Here is a 17,348-nt window from a genome sequence, read left to right on the forward strand (position 1 = left end):
AATACCCTCACAGACCTGAGCAAATGCATGCTGGTTAGCTGATCCCAAATCTGATCAAACTGACAATCAAGATTTAACCATTACCGATGCCATAGGAGCTTCTGAATTGCCAGTGCCCGCCTGGATGAGCTGAGCTGAGAACTCTTTAACACCCAGACCCCTTCAGCCCTGGGGTGGGGGGGGTGATGCCAGGAGACCTGGTCTTCATCCATTGCAACTTCATGGAATCATGCTGTGCCCCACATCTGGCCAGTGGAGTCTGATGATCTAACTTGTCTTGTCTTGGAGAGGCTCTGTTGGGTTGTTATCGAGCAGCAAGTTGGCTGGGCTGATGGCTGAAGTTTTATAGAATCAGATATGGGACTGGTCAGTGCTTGATATTTCATTATTTGGGCATTGCACACCCACCTCTCAGGGGTCCCCCTCAGTAGGGTCATTTCAGAGTTTGGGGTGGTTAGGAACAGTTTCTGGTCTGAAGTCTGGTCCAGCTTCTTTTATTAGCATGGCTGTAGCAGCAACTGCCCATAAACAAGCCAGCCGAAACATGATCAAGTCTTTTGAACAGATAGGCTGCTGGCCTTTCCCAGGGTCCTAGTGCCTGGGCACGGACCCTTAGCAGTCACTTACGTAGGACAGGGCTCCCTTCTCCCCTCTTCCTTTCCAGGTGTCTCTGGCTTTCCTTCTGGAATCTCTTTCATCTTTCTATTTTGTTTTTCTAATTGTAAACCTTCTGAGCAATTTCCAATAATTAGGACATATTTATGTTCTCAAATCCTTTTAACTTTTGAAAGTTTTTTCCTAAAAGCCGGGGCTGACTATATAACAAAAAGCAATATTTCCTAGCAGCTATCTTTAATCCTAAAACACCTGATGAAAATTTCCCAGAGACTCCCTCCCTTGGTCAGTGTTGGAGTCCCAGTCAGTTTGGACAAAAGGGAAAGTCCATTCTATCCAGGCGACATTGTCTGGCAGTGACCCCCACCATGAGCCAAGGGGCAGATTTTCTACTCTTTTCAGAGAATGGTGGGTTCCGAGCTTTCCAATTATACAGATCATTGGTTGAAAAGGTAACATAGCCCATGAAAGAGGAAGGAATTGAACTTTCTCTTCTCCTTCTGACAGGACTAGGGAACTATTTCCCCCTTCCCTGGCGCAACCAGTTGCTTAGAGCAGGTGGAGGAGGAAGCAGAGGGAGTGTGAGGCTCAGGAAACTGTTGCCTCCTCCCTGTGCACAACCCACTTAGAAGGCAGAAGGTGCACCAGATGAAAGGCTGGCCACTGCAGACCCCTACACAGGGAATGGGGCCAGGACCCCGGGACTACAGGAGTCGGGCATCAAAACAAGCATCTAGCAATTGGATCTGGACTTGCATGCCCAGGAGCAGGAGGGGGGTGGTCCGGTTCTCCAAGGGGCTGAGAGAACAGGTGAAGGTTTGGGGTTTCTCTGGGTAATGTAGCCAAGCCAAAAGTATCTGAGTCTCCAGTAAGAGGGCACGGGTCTTACATTAGGGTGGGTCTCACTTCAAAGAAAACTACAGAAAACTGGCTGAGGTAGCCCGAGTCTCCCAGTCACCAAGCTCCAGACAGCCAGAACTGTCACTGGGCCACTCTGCTCCCAAAAAAGGCCAATCAGCTCACAGAAGGTGCAGGGTTTTCCATGTGAGAAACAGACATCATGTCTTTCCTGGTCCACAAAATCCCTTTTGGGCCAGGGATGGCTACCACCACAGCCACAGCCACATGACCAGGCAGGTGTCCCAGCAGACTGTGAGCCTACAGAATGTCATCCTGGAGGTAGCAGCCTCCTGAGTCCCAGAACAGCTCACTCCCCCTTCCATATTAGATCTGTTTTTCCAACTAACAGTGTGGGAAGCACAGAGGTTCTTACACTCACAGATAAGCATTAGGGGAACCAGGAATATTAAACACAAAGGGTTGTCCCTTCAAAGGGAGGGAGGCATAACCTGTTTTCTGCCCAAAAGGCTAGGAGGGGAAGTGGTTAATAGCCTGGTGGCCTTTGCATTATCTTTGTAGCAGAAACCACACCACACTGGATCCACCCCCAGACCCTTCTAGTGAGCTTGTCAATCTATAAAACCTATCATTAGAGAAGTTAGCACTTGTCCTTTATAAAGAGGTTCAATGTAACCGTGTCTTAAGCTTTATTGTATATATAAGATTGAGTTATTAAACACCAGAAAATTTTTCACCAAATTTGGCTGTGCTTAAATAAACTACTCAATGTCAGACTCCCAACACTGGCTACTGAGTTGTGTTGGACCAAACAACATTCTTGCCTCGTGTGTGTTGTCACTCTGCTGCCATGGTCGTCTCAGAGACTCCCACACAATGGAACTGATAGAAACACACAAAGACACATAGTAAAGACAACCAGGGTGGCCATCACATATCCATACACCTGCACAGATGCAGGGGGAGTCTGGTGACATCTCACATGGGTTCTGGACACAGATCCATTACCAGCCTCTCATTTGTGTCCTAAACAGAAAGTGCCTTAGTAAGACTTACCTCCAGAAGTGATAGATCAAGCAAACTTCTATTTTGTTTTCTTTTGAAGTAGCACTGTCAGATTCTGTCAAGACGTCAGGCAGTGATTGAACAGAGGGAGTCTCAGGGCACTGGAATATATTGTACACCCTCTAGGAGTCCCTTGACCATGTATTCTGCCTCACTCCAAGGGGCTCCAAGACTTCCAGTGTCTTGAGGTCTGGTCTCTGAGGATCTCGCTGGGGCCTCCAGAAATGTTGTGAGGTATCCACCCGAGAAGATTACTCAGACATGGGTTCAAGTCAATAGAAAGTCTTTATTAGTTGACTAATGATAGCACTGGGTGTTTATTACCTGAGTACCACACTGAACTTTTCTCAGGGTGAGCTTTTTTTTTTGAGTTTTTGACTCTGAAACATCACTACCTTAAAAAAAATTATCATTAATAGCAACTTTTCATTTCTTAATTTTTAAATAATATAAATATATAGGAGGTATATGTCAGGAAATATGTAAAATTATAATTTAAATGAAAATAATCAGCATTTTAAATGTCTAAAGTTAGTCAAACTTTGTAGTACAATAAAAACATAAAAATGTAGCTAGTGGCTGCTTGATGGAAATACTAAAAACAAAACTATCACACATTCCAAAATCAATTGTTCTAGTTACTTTATCCATATAGCAGTGTTCATTGAAAAAGAATGAAAAGTTCAGAGGACATATTTTTAATCAATTACAAGTAATATCAATTAATTACAAGTAATACCCTATTGAGGTAATATTCATTTTTTTCTCTGTGTAGCCCTGGCTATCCAGGAACTCACTCTGTAGCCCAGGCTGGCCTTGAACTCAGAGATCCACCTGCCTCTGCCTCTCAAGTTCTGGGACTAAAAGCGTGCACCACCTCCGCCCGGCTTAGGACAATATTCTTTAGGGATAAGAACGATGACACAAAGGCTGTGAAATCCAAAGGCAGTCGCATCAATTGTCAGGAGCAGTACAAAATGAATTTTGTCCAACCAAGGTCACAGGTGGCTCAGCGCCATCAGCGGCTTCTTTAAAACCCAAAGGCTTCTCAGAACCAGGTAGTGGGAGATCCTCCCTAGAGTTTGGGCAGCTTTCCCAGGGCCTGGCTTTCTGCAGGTCAGAACAGCTTCCTGCTGAAATGTACTGCCAGATCATTGGGAAAATGATCAGACTGAAAATGTGTAGCATAAATATGCTAAGAAACATTATTCTCAGCCCATGAGCTGATTTCTCAAATTGAGAAATAGTCTGATAAAATTAGTTTTATAACATAAAAAGTTCAAAATACTGAACAGCTGAAAATTTTTAAAAAGACAATACAGAAAAGTACACAACTATGATTCACATCCAGCTACCCCTAGAGTGTGCCCTTTACTGTAACAAATCCTATTTACAGAGAGTGTATACACTGTGGTTTAAAAGATACACATCAAATGGGAGTGAATTGTTACAGTTGTTTTTATAAGAAGATTATATCATTTACAAGATTTTTCATCACTATTAAAAAAACAGGCAGTGAAGAGTCACTGGCGTGAAAGAGCGCGTGATTACAGGGGAGAAACACTTCACCTGAGTGCCCACAAGTTCCTCCTTCCTAGCGCAGATCTGGGGGCAAAGGGGACCCCAGGTTGAGGAAGTGCAGCTGCCAGCTTCCAGGACTGGCAAATTCAGAGATGACTTTGAGATGACTAGAGAAGAAGGAGTGCTGGATTCCCCTTCCGGGTGGTGCACGACAGTGGACGCTCTGCTCTTCAGAGAAGTCACTCTCATCTGTGTTGGACCTAGAACAATTGTTGGTGACTCTAGCAGCAAAGGGCTCACAGCTGCTGCATTTCAGGCCTGTGAGATGCTCCGTTTGGTATTCCGTAGCTTTAGCACTTCATCCGTTATCTTCTGAATCGGGAAGTTCTGCGTTTTCTCCCTGCGAACGGATTCCACGAGGGTATCCAGTCCCTTGGGGTTTTCCTCTAAGCAGTCTGACAACTTCCCAGCTCCTTCTCTACTTGAAGTTCAGCAAGAAATTTCTTCCGTGTCTTCTCTTTTGGTTGTTGTTGTTGTTTTGCACATAGATGATCAAAATGTCTCTCAGCTATGACTTTCTCACACAGGTAAACACGTAAATTTTCTAAAGCATCCTTCTTCACTCCAGCCAGGTCTTCCTCTGTTAAGGACAGATCAGCAGCCTCCATGGCCAAGACCAGGATGGCATCCTTCTCAGGGTGAGTTTTTAAGACAAAACAAAAACAAAAACAAAAACAAAAACAAAAACAAAAACAAAAAAACACACATCCTGGGTTCACACACCAAGAACAGTTAGCCAGACAAGGAACTGCAGAAGCCAAGACAGTTTGTACATTCGGAGACTTTCCCAGAACTATGGACTTTGATGGATTAGGATTGTTCTTGTTTTAACCGTTGCCTGCATGCTGAGATCCAAGGCCTGAGTGGTACTTTTGGCACTAGCTGTGCTAAGGTCTGGGGCCTAATAAGGTCTGGGGACTTGTAACATCACTTTAGTTTGTCTTTGGGTCCTTTTAAGAAGGAGATAGATGTTGCCTGTGTCTTCATGAAGGAATTCTCACAACAACAACCACAATTTAGAGACTCAACCCCAAGAGAAAAGTAAGCTGTAAGGACAGAAGCAAGACAGCTCAACCAGCTCTGCCCAGAAAACATCTCAATTCAATGTATAATCCTCAAGCATTAAAGCTTTGGAGATGAATTTTCCAGTAGTCATACAAGTGCTGGGCACTGCTCTGGTGCCCAGGGTGGGAAGAGAGAGGCACAGATGAGCTATGCTCTGCCCTCTCCCTTTATTAATGACAGACAAGAAAATGTTATAAAGGTTCATCCCAAAACTGAATAGGATGCTTTAAAGGGTCTGAAAAGCCAGAGGGTGGTGTTGTCCCTCAGGAGCAGGTGACATCTGAGCAAGGAGATGGCCCATGTCTCATCAAAACCTGAGCATAATATGGGCCATCTGTTTACTCAACAGGGACAGGCAGGTGGTCAGCCCCTGGAGTTGTGGCCATCACATAAAAGATGATGAGCTTAGCTAAAGCTATTGAAGGTGCCCAGTTGTCCCTCAAGATGCTCATCTGAGAATTCTAGTCCCAGGGGGCACCAAACAAGGTCTAGAACTGTAACTAAGGGCCAATTTCTATTTACTGACCTGCTCCAACAGCACTGGAGCTGACTAAATCAGAGTCCTTACTGGCCATCCCTAGGGTACCAAATTCCATACCCAGTCATCATCAGAAGAGACTCAAGTGCAGGAAACCTCAGAGCCTTGTCCCCAGCCTCACATTCCAAGCTTGGCTCCAGAAGGAAACCCAACCACCAGCTAGGGGAGTTCTATCTGATCCTGGAGACAAGCACATTGGGCCCTTTGGATGCCAAATATTTTCCTGCTTTGTTGCTACCAAATTCCAGATTGCTCACTAGGTAAGTTCCCATCTGCCTGCTCTATGGGGTTTGGTATGCTTTGTAATGAGGGCACAGAGATATGGAGTAATGCATTCTGTTAAGTATGGCAATCCAGAGCAGGGACAGGTTCCACATCAGCACAGAGGTGGCTCCACAAGGGACCTGGACATCAGTAGGAAATTGCCACAGGGCACTCCAGGCAAAGTAGCCCAAGATGGGTTCCTAGGAATTCCAGAAATGTATTGAGCTCTTCCAGTGTGCATCCCTGTCCTGAGGACAGCAGTGTGCCTAAGGGGTTAAGCCATAAGCTTATGACTAAGACCATAAGCCAACTCCATTCTCAAGGGCTGCTCCTTAGCCCCAGGCTTTGGTTTGCAGAAGACAGAATAAAGCAGACACAGAGGGAGCACTCATGACTGTCACTTCCTGACAGCTGTTCATGAAACAAGAGAGCTGCCCCTGCCTGGCTGTGGAGGGCAGGGGACCAGCTAAGAACCACTGCAGAAGTGAGCTTGAGCCTGGACAGTGAGAGCTGCTGAGTCAGGAGACTCAGTCAGACACATCGCTATGTCTTACTCAGCCACTGCCTTGTAAGCACAGAGCTGGAAGCTGGAAGTGGCCCTGCCTCTTCACCTCCCAAAGCCAGTGCTTCAGCTCCACGCTCCGGGCTTTCTAGGCCTCAGCAGCCACGTTTCTCCCTTTCCATGGCCATCACAGCATCCTGCAGCTCCCTCCCCACCCTCTGGCTCTCTTGGTTTGGGAGAAGTCTGAGCTCTGCCAGAAAGGGCTGCACCTCTCAAAGTTCCTGAGATTCCCAGAATTGAGTGGAAGGCCAGGGTCCAGATCCAACCCAGAGGTCAATTGCTTGAGTGTTGAGCCATGCAGGAATAAGAAGGGGGTGTGGGGAGGACACAGGAGTCAGACACACCTGCCTACTACTAGCAGTGTGACCACCAGCCAGCTAGTCACCAAGCCATCTGAGGATGTTCACTTCCTGGGAGATTCCAGACGTTACTTCTACAGAGCCAGGCATGGTGGCGAAAGCATTTAATCTCAGCATCAGGAGGCAGGTAGAGGCAGGCAGATCTTTGTGAGTTCAAGGCCTGTCTGACCTACATAGTGAGTTCCAGTCGGGTGGGGGTGGTGGGGGCGCACCTGGGAGTATAAACTGGTGCAGCCACTATGGAAACTAGTGTAGAGGTTTCTCAAAAAGCTAAAACTTCAGCATTGCCTAGTTATACCCATCCTAGGTATAGACCCAAAGGACTCCATATCGTACTACAGAGACATTTGCTCATTCATATTCATTGCTGTTTGTAGGAGGAGTTTTCCCATCCTGAGAGCCACTTCCAAATTACCACACAGAGGCTTAATATTATTTATAAATGCTCTGCTAAATGTTGCTAGCTAACTCTTACACTTAAATTAATCCATATTTCTCATCTATGTTTTGCCAGGTAGCTCATGGCTTGTTACCTCATTTTCTATATGTCCTGCTTGCTCAGTGGCTGGCTGGCATCTCCCTGACTCTGCCCTTCCTCTTCCCAGAGTCCTCTGTGTCTGGCTGTCCTGCCTATATTTCCTGTCTGGCTACCAGACTGCCAGCTTTTTATTAACCAATGAGAATAATACATATTTACAGTGTACAGAAGGATTTAACCACAACAGCTGTTATGTTCATGATAGCTAAGAAATGGAATCACCCTAGATGTCCATCAACTAATGGATAATGAAAATGACATATGTACAATGAAATTGTTCAGCTTTAGGGAAAAATTAAATTTTAAATTTCAGATAAATGAATGGAACTGGAAAATATTATACTGAATGAGGGAACCCAGACCCAAAAAGACAAACTCCACGTGTACTATCTCATTTAATTTGCATATTTAACTTGGGGTGCTTATAGAGGTTAAGAAGCTGGAAATGGGCTACTGGAAGGGATGGGGGAAAGGCCTCAAGGCAGGTGAAATAGTAGAATACATGCACTATAAAGGGGGGTAGAGAGATGAGGGAAACAAGACCATGGGGGTGGGCATTAACTGAAATAAGGGTGCATGAAAAAGCAACATGAAGGTTGGTAGGATAGGTCAACAGGTAAGGGTGCTTTCTGCTCTTCCAGAGGACTACAGTTTGGTTGTCAGCCCCCAAGTCAGACAGCTCAGAACTGCCTATTAATTACAGTTCAATGGGAGCCACTGGCATACACTCACATAGACATATAAAACATAAACATGCCAGGTGGAGGTGGCACATGCCTGTAATCCCAGCACTTGGGAGGCAGAGCCAGGCGGATCTCTGTGAGTTCGAGGCCAGCCTGGTCTACAGAGTGAGATCCAGGACAGGCACCAAAACAACACAGAGAAACCCTGTCTTGGGGAAAAAAAAATGTTAACATGTATTTTGATTTTTTTATTTTAAAAAAGTCATATGAAAGCCTATTATTTTGGCTAAGCAGGAAAAGGTGCTTCAGCCAGGCCTGTTCACCTGGATTGAGCCTCTGGGATCCACCAGACAGAAGGAGAGAACTGACTTCTGCAAGTTATCCTCTAATCTCTATACATAAACCATGATGCATGTACACACATACATAGTAAATATAAATTTATACATAGTTTTTTAAAAATAAAAGTTTGAAGTGTCCTATATGGGTAGACAATGCTGCTCTCAGAAGCCATACTTTATTTTTCTTTAACATTTATTTATTTTATCAGTCAGTTCAAGTACCTGCATGTATGTCTGTATACCACATTCATGCCTGGTGCCCACAGAAGTCAGAAGAGGTCATCAGATACCCTGCAACTGGAGTTACAGATGGTTGTAAGCAGTCTGGTGTAGGTGCTGGGAATTGAACTCGAGTCCTCTGGAAGAGCAGTCCATGCTCTTAACCACTAAGCCATTTCTCCAATCCTGGAAGCCATGAGTTTCTAAATAAAAAGCCCAGTGCCAGGTATGGGACACCTTCTTATGAGTTTTTGGTCAGGGGGTATCCAGAAGATTCCAAAATTATACAGGCTATTGCCATTTCTTTTAGCTGACCCCCAGAACTAGATGATAAGACCATGGTGTCAAAGACACCACACAGCTTAGCCAGAAAAATCAAGTTAAAACTGATCTGGATGCTTTTGCTACACTAGAAGATGCTCTGCAGGCTCCTGGGGAGAAAAGACATCAAGTCTTGCCTCCCTGTGAACTCTACAAGATACAACAGCAGCACACCAGGTAAGCCTGCCTACTGAAGGAACTTGGCGTGAATGTGAGAGTAATTAACTGCTGGTTTTTTTGGGTTTTTTTTTTTTTTTCAGTTTTGGTTTTTCAAGACAGTGTTCCTCTGTGTAGCTCTGGTTGTCCTGAACTCACTCTGTAGACCAGGCTGGCCTCAAACTCACAGAGATCCACCTGCCTCTGCCTTCCAAGTGCTGGGATTAAAGGTGTGCGCCACTACCGCCTAGCTCAACTGCTTTTTTAAATTTGACTTTAAACCTACTCCACAGGAAAAAAATCATACTTAATGCTGTAAACCAAACCAAAAGCCCATGGCTGGGGAGGTTATAGGCCCCTACTAGTGTTGTTCTCTTAAAATAGACTCGAAGTGCCTTCTAGATAGGTTTATACCATAGTTTAGTGTTCCTCTCAGCCTGTAGCAGTTTGTTTGCAGTGGACAAAGATTAATGTAGAGATTCATAAGTGGTCAAAGTATTGAGGGCTCAGCCCTAACTGCAGCAGCTACGCCACCCCCTCCAAGGCTCAGAACATTGCAGAAAGGAAGAAGAAAAGAATGTATGAGCCAGTCACTAGAGAGGCGTGCTGAGAAATGCTGTCCTCTGGACACAACTGCTGCCCATGAACTCACAACAGCAATGGCTACCTGCACTAGACCTGTTCAAGACTGTGACTAATCAACCCTTCATCACAGATGGAGGAGGGGCTTCTGAGACACACCCTCCCTGAGGAACAATAGGCAATTAACGTTTATCCAAGAAGGTGTAATCGTATTTGTGAGAAATGTAGCCACCCATAAGTAAATAACACAGATACTCACGCAAGCAATCCTAATTAAATGCAGGGAGACACACACCTCCAAACCAAAAACAGAAGCAGAAGGGGCACTTAGTGGTAGGGGGAGGGGATAAGAGAGGATAATGGAAGAGAATATACCCAAAGTACCATACGTATGTATGTATGTGTATACGTATGTATGTATATATATGAATATATATTTGTATAGTGTGTATGTGTTATGTATGCATGTACTATAAAATTGTGAGAGAATAAACTTTAATAGATAGGTAGATGACAGGTAGATGGATAAAAGTAAAGGTGTAATGTGGCAGACAAAAAGGGACCAACTAACAAATGGAGCCACTGCGCCTGCTGCCCACCACTCAGCCTTCAACTCCAGCAGGCAGTTCCTGGAAGAGACCCGACCCAGGCTGCCCTGCAATTCTTCCATCAGACAAAACAGTTGACCCCTGGGACATCTCTGTGGATCAACAGACACAGTCATGGTTCCCTCTCCCAGTCTCCTCCTCAGCACGGGCACAGTGTGTACACATGCCCATGTCACTCCCCACAAGCACTTAAGTCCATCCCAGGCTCCACAGCCCAGGTAGTGTCCTCACCTAGTGGTAGACAAGTGACTCTCCTGCTCAGATGCTGTCCCCAAAGAAATAACCAGCATTAACTTGTCACAAAGCCCTGAGACAGGCCAAAAAGTCTTCCACTTCTCCAGGGGCCAACAGTCCCCAGTGTGATTCACAGGAAGCCCAGCAAACTGAGGGCAAAGGGTTTCCTGTGAATCTGTAATTCCCATCCTTCCTGTCCTGTCACTGACCTTGGTAAGGCACTAGCTCATCTACATAGTTCCATAGAGCAACATCCCACTAACACACAGTTCAGGCCTCCCACAGTAAGACCCCCCTCCTGAACTCACATACCCATCCTCCAGGAAGGCCTATATGGAATCCTTACCTACAGTCAAAGCCTGTCTACCCAATAAGTGTCTGGACGTGTACAGGTATGCAACATGATGCTCAAAGCTTCCCTTTTGGCCTAGCCTACCTGTCAACCCTCTCACCCTTGAAATCCTAAATCTCTTCCTTTTATCTCTTCCCAACATCCCTCCCTTCTTCCCTATCTGGGTGCAGGGAGTCTCCAGGCTGCTCAGAGACCAATACCCATCATGCCTGGACCAGGAAAAAAGCCATGCTTGTCTTCAGAGTTGTCCTCAAAGGGACGGAAGAGGTGAGGGGTCTTGAGAACCCATCTGGGCTCTGGAAGCCTTTGATAGCACTGTCACCTATGAGCCAGCCTGACTATGCAGAACCCACCAGCGCCACCACTTTGGCTGGCACATGGCAGGCAGCATCTCTGGAGGATGTGTTCATAGCCCAGCAACACAAGTGCACAACAACATGCACACATAAGCATGAGGGAACCTTCACTGTCCTCAAGAGATCTGAGCCACCTTGCATCCTCCACCTTCTTCAGCAACTCCCCTGTGCCCAACAGTCACAAGGGACAAAGGTAATCAAGGTATGATCCACCCGGAGCCAGACACAGGTAAGTGCTGGTCATAGTGGGGCCAGTGTATCCAACCCAAAGCTAACCCATGTGGGGCCCAATTATACAGGGTTAATAGAAAGCCAATTAGGGGTAGGGAGGCTGGATGCAGACGAAAGGGAAGCCCTGATGAGAATGGGTGTGAAGCTGGACTTGTGAACTATTTGAGAGGGACAAGCACACGGCTTTATCAACGTGAGGCTGACTGTGGGGGCCAGTGCGCCACAAAGCAAATCAACACGACTGGGAAGGATTGAGCTCGGGGTAGAAGTCCTATTAGTCGTCTACATGGCTTTGCTGTCCCAGACCCAGGGCTCCATTGTCTGACCGCAGGGAGTACCCTCCAGCTTTCGTGTACATGTATGCACACACACACACACACATAGGGGGGGTGTCTGGTCAGCCCTTTGGGCCCTGGACGTAGGCAGACCAGGATCCTGTCCTGCACAGAAACTCCTGTACTCCCCCTCAAGTACGTTCAGATCATACACATGAGAAACAAACCAGCACACTGGAGTCTCCTCAGGATAATTATTTATTATTCATAGTCATCGGCATCTTCATTAATTATTCATATGATCCTTAATTATTATCCTTAACAATAAGAGCAGTAAATAGCAGAAAAGTCCTTGAGGTGCCTAAGGCCCAGGGCCGGGGGGCCTCCGGGCAGTTAGACCAGCTAATGCCCCCAGGGCAGTGGGGGGACCACAGACCCCCGTCCACTGCCCAGCTCTGCCCCTGCCCCTCCCAGTGGGGCCCAGGGTACTGCAGGAGGAGACGCCGGTCCCCAGGGCAGGGGAGAAGCTGCTCCTGCATTGTTCTCCCCTCCAAACAGGGTCTCCAGGGGGTCAGGTAATGCCCTGAACCCTGGGTGAGCCACGTGTCCACACTGGGCAGCATCACTAACTGCCTGGGTCTGAGCCATGTCTGTGCAGGGGCTGGGAAGTGAGGGCCCCCAGCTGGCCGGGCAGGGAGAGGCGTCGAGTGGGGCCATCTTGGGGGAGCTCCGGGGCTCCTGCAGGAAGCGCCTCGAACGCCATGAACTGGGAAACCTACAAAGAACACAGAGCATAAGCAGGCAGAAAAAACTGTGGGAAGGAGGAAAGAGTGGAGAAGTCAATGACAGGAAGGCTGAAGTCAAAGACAGGGTTAGGTGGGCAGAGCAGGAGCCTCAGGGGACAGGAGGGCTGCTGTTGGAAGTAAAGAAATGCACCTTTGGGGCAGGAGCCAAACGAAAGAGCCACCCCCGACCAAGGACCTTGCTCTGGACCCAGGGAAGAGTCCAAGGCCCCCTTCCCCTTCCCTAGGGAATGTAGCAGGGCAGCTGACGATAACCCCAATGGAATAAGAAGTCCCTGCTCTGGGATGGGAGCTGGGACAAAGAGAGGCAAGGTGCCTTCTTGTAATTCTCCAAAGAACCTGGGACCCTGGAAACAACAGTGGGCCAGCAGCCAGGTGGCAGAGGCCAGGAAGAGCGCCAGGGCAGGCAGGGGGGACTTTGTGGGTGCTGACGTGTCTACTGGTGAGATCCCTGCGGGGGAGGCCGTGAAGGGAGACTGGCACATTTGCTGACGTGGGCCCTGGTGTCTGCAAACAGGAGCAAACAGCATATGGGAGGGGCAGCATCAGGGGATGGGAGCAGAGCCAGGCCACCTCTGGGAGCCACCGGAGCTCCCCCCCCCACCCCAGCACCCTTCAAAGCTGGAGCTGGCCTAAGAGACCCAGCTTCAGCTGTCCCTTGGAGATGTAGATCAAGGAGGTTGTATCTCAGTCTTGACTCTGGCACCCTGGAAATGCCAGCAGCCTTCAGGACAGTGCTGGACCACGGCTAGAGAGGCAAGATGAGGGGCAGCAAGGCTATGGAGTGTAACCGTAGCAGGGACTGGGTTGCTATCCTGAGCACACTGGCAGGCAGCATCCAGACCCGGAGTCCCAGGCTAAGACACCTTGTTTACATCTGGCCCTTAGGTTCCCGGCTCCAGTACTCTCGTGCATCGCTCCTGAGCACAAGGGTAGGAGGAAGGTAGGAACAGGTAGAAGAGGGTAGGGGAGGGTGAAGAGACCACACTTCCTGCCCAGCTGAGAGGTAACATGGTGGTGGTTGGGTAGTGCCAGGGTAGAGAGGGCAGGGCTGGGGGCTGGGAGCTGGGAGCTGGGGGCTGGGAGTGGGCTCCAGAATGTACCTGAGAAAGCGAGTCCAGGGTGAGAGTGGGAACAGGGCCGACAGGCAACAAAGGGGACGTGGAGGTGGGGCCAGGCCCAGGGGTGGTCACAGCACTGTAGGCAGGAGGGACCAGAGTCATTTGCCTCTGTAGCAGCTGCAGGACAGTGGCCATGTCTGCACTTAGGCGGGTTTCGAGCCTGGGGCAAGAAGAAAGGAGAGCCATCAGGGAAGTGGAGACAGCTGGTCAACTCTAGGCTCCTCTTCACCCAGCTGAGGAAGGCGAGGGAGGATCCAGCTGCCAGCACAAACAGGCCTAGACAGAGAGCATCCCTAAAACACTACCAGAAACCCAGAAAAGACCCAAGTTCTCCCACAGTGCAGCCTACCCTGTGCCCACTTCCCTGGGCCACCCCCTTCACCTGTTCAGCTGCCTCTGGAGTGCATCCAGCCGGCTCTCCACATCGCCCCGGGAACGCCGACCAGGGCTAGACAAGGGGATGTTGAGGAGGCTAGGGGCTGGGGCAGGGCATCGAGGCAGCTCCTGGTACTGGCGCCCCCGACTGTCACCCCAAAAGCTGAAAATATTGGACACCCCAGAGAAGGCACCTGGAGCCAGAGAGGACGGGTAAGATGCAGGAAGACAAGCTCCTGCCCATCCCCCCAGCCCCCTCCCCCATGGTGCCCCTTCCCCAGCCCAGGCCCTACCTGACAAGGGGTTACAGGTGTCACTGCTTTTCTCCCCTTCCTCCATCAAAGGCTCTCCACCTGGGGAGTCTCCGGGGGGCCTGGGGCTGGAGAAGGGCACCAGGCGGAGGGGGCTGGAGCTGCGACCTGGGCCCTCATCCTCACTGCTCTCTGGGCTGGAGGGGCCGCTGGATGGGCTCTCCCCCCATGGCCCTCCCGGCTGCCCCCGGGCAACTCGGCCCTGCCCCAATTCGGGCAGGGCCTTGCCCCAAGGCTGACACCTCCCCTGGCTGCTCTGTGTCTGTGGGAAACAGAGAACACACCTCAGAGAGAGGGGAGAACAGGGGAGGGACCAGGGGAGCTGAGCTAGCCTGGAAAGGAGCAGGGCATATCTGCAGTAGTTTGGTCTTCCCGCCCTCAGCCTGCCTAAGACGCCCCTGCCAAACCTGGCTGATCAGCACCCGCAGGGGCACTGCTGAGTTGGATTTCTGGGTCTCTGTAACCTGCCCCTCCCACCTCCTCCCTCCTCTCTTTAAGGGGTCAAGGCCTGCCAGGCAATACTCAGGCCTAATGAAGACCAAAAGCCCAGCCTTTGTCCTAGAAAGTAGGAAAGGGCTTCCCAGAGGAGAGGATGGTTCAAACATGTCAGGAAAAGATGGCAGCATTTGGACAGCAGAAGGGAGGCATGGAGGGGGCGTGCCCTGGAGGACTGCACCCCAGGCTGCTGGACAGGGGTGGAGCCTGCTCAGCCTGACCCTGCCCTCGCTCCCCACTGCCCTCCCTCCCCCCTGTCATCCCCTTAGCCACCTCACCCTTGTCCGTGCGCCTGCGGAATGACAGCTTGCGCTTGCGTTGCCTGTTAAAGCCGCTCTCTAGTTCTGCGCTGCCGGGGGAGCCTGGAATCATGTTGGTCTGCAACCAAGAGCAGAGTCAGGGCCCTTTGGTGCACCCTACCTGGCCGGCAGGGTATGGGGTGGCCAGCTGCACCCTTTTGTTAACACAGGAAAGTGGGGCTGGGTCTTGGGGCTGGAGGGAAGACTCCTTCCCCTCTGTCGATATCCCTGAACAAGCTGAAGTTGGGACTTTCAGAGCCTGATTTGACTGTGATGCCACTTGACAGGCAGAGAAACAGGCAAAGAAGCTGCGTATTCAAAGTCTCACAGTGAAGGGGAAGCCTCCCCACAAGAAGTAGCTCTCCTGGGGATGAAGCCAGCTCAGGATGGCCCACTCACATCTCGAAGGTTGAAGGTGATCTCCAGGCTAGACCAAAAATGATCTGAGAACTCAGGGTACATGTCCAACACCTCCAGCAGGTCATCACGGTGGATCTTGTGCAGGTCACAGTAGGTAAGGGCCCTCACATCCCCATTGGACTTTCCAGGACGTGCATACAGGTTCAGAGGTTCCCCAAAGATGTCATTCTTCCCTGGAGGCCATGGAGAAGACAAAGACTTCAGCCCATGGCACCAGCATAGACACTAGCAGGTACCCACCCTCCTATGGGTCATTTCCACCCCGGACAGAAGCATCTCCAATCATCCAGTTCCCAGCCTCACAGCCAAGGAAACATGAGCCAGCCCGTGTTCCCAGGGCTCTGAGCAGATGGGGACAGCACCAGTGGCCAAAGACGACAGCAGGAGGGGCCAGGGATTTGGAGTCTCTGAGCAGCTACTCAACCAGAAGAAAGCACCCAGAATGCTCCAGCTCTACAGCCATGACTTCCTGGGGATAACACTACTTCTGCCCTCAAATACCCTCCTGACCGACTGCAGTGCCCCGTAACAATGGTCTCCAAACTACAAATGACAACACGGTAACTAATCAAAACCAGTATCGTTTTACTGAATGAAACCCGGACAGTATAGCTTAGCACAGCCAAGCACAGAAGACCAAAATATCCACACACGTGTAGGAACGCTTGGTAGGTTTGTGGAGTGGTAGACATGTTGGGCTGAACTGTGAAATGAAAATGTCCTACTGTGGCATGGCCAAGAGTTTGATGCTTGCAGGACCACAGAAAGAGCATGAAGACATTTGAAGTCTCCAGTGTCTGAGTGCAAGCCACACACACAGTGGCCATAGGTGGGGGACAGGAAGGGAACATGTTACACTGCATGAAACTTGAGGGAACCATGTCCTTAGTGAACCTGGATGCACTGTCTCCAGCTGAGTATTTCCCACTGCACTACCAGATGACCCTCCACTTTAAGGAAACAGTAGGTGCCTGCCTATGGGTAGATCCTAAAGTTTCCTCTCAGCCCAACAGCCCCATGTCCTATAGGGCTCCTCTCTGTTGCCCGCCTTGAAGGCCCACCCACTGGTGAGTTAAAAGAAGCCAAGAATCCTGCCAGCACTCCCACACCCCGAGTGTGCTCATTGGGTTCGGGTCTCTCTGGGTTTCAGTGGGCGTCCCCACCCCATACCCAAGATGGCCACCACGACATCACCCCGCAGGATCTCGATGGAGCCCCTGGAGATGAAGTAGAGGGCAGTAAGCAGGTCCCCAGCGTGCACCAGCGTGTCCCCCGGTGGTGCATGTGTGGTCTTGAACTTCATGGCCAGGGCCCGCAGGCAGCCTTTCGTGGCCCCTCGGAAGGCCTTACAGTGCTGCAGCAGTGAGCGGTTGAGATGTAAGCAGATGTCAGCCTGCAGGCACTCGGGAAAGCCCTTCAGCACCTAGAAACAGGGGTGGTTCAGAACCCTCTCTTGGGACTCAGCCCAAACACCAGTCCACTGCCTCACGCCTCTGGCTCCGGGAAAACCTGCCCCAATTCCATCCTCTGCGGAGGATGCTTTGCAAATCCTTGTGCGTTCAGAACCCCCTCAGTACATGGGTTCCCACCCTGAACAAGCTCTTATCTGGAAGTGCAGCAATGGATTCCCCACCTCCAGCTGTAGTGGGGTATATGAAGGACCTGGCGTCTCCCAGTGGGAAAACCCCAGGTGAAGGAGTTTCACGGATCAGTAGCCCATG

At 49.7% G+C, this 17,348-nt stretch overlaps 1 protein-coding gene and 1 pseudogene across 1 annotated transcript in view; both read right to left on the minus strand.

Annotated features, from left to right (window-relative positions):
• LOC118579487 overlaps positions 1-4,727 on the minus strand; it is a 46,594-nt pseudogene extending 41,867 nt beyond the window's left edge.
• A 7,316-nt stretch (positions 4,728-12,043) lies between these two features.
• Kcnh2 (potassium voltage-gated channel subfamily H member 2) overlaps positions 12,044-17,348 on the minus strand; it is a 32,122-nt gene continuing 26,817 nt past the window's right edge. Inside the window, 8 exon segments of the mRNA XM_036181201.1 lie at positions 12,044-12,578; positions 13,710-13,887; positions 14,110-14,296; positions 14,396-14,606; positions 14,608-14,675; positions 15,187-15,286; positions 15,607-15,800; positions 16,798-17,050. Of these exon segments, the coding sequence (XP_036037094.1) occupies positions 12,429-12,578; positions 13,710-13,887; positions 14,110-14,296; positions 14,396-14,606; positions 14,608-14,675; positions 15,187-15,286; positions 15,607-15,800; positions 16,798-17,050 (1,341 nt within the window). The 3' untranslated portion in view covers positions 12,044-12,428.

The sequence above is a fragment of the Onychomys torridus genome, chromosome 3 (assembly GCF_903995425.1).
Source record: "Onychomys torridus chromosome 3, mOncTor1.1, whole genome shotgun sequence".
Classification (NCBI taxonomy): Eukaryota; Metazoa; Chordata; class Mammalia; order Rodentia; family Cricetidae; genus Onychomys; species Onychomys torridus.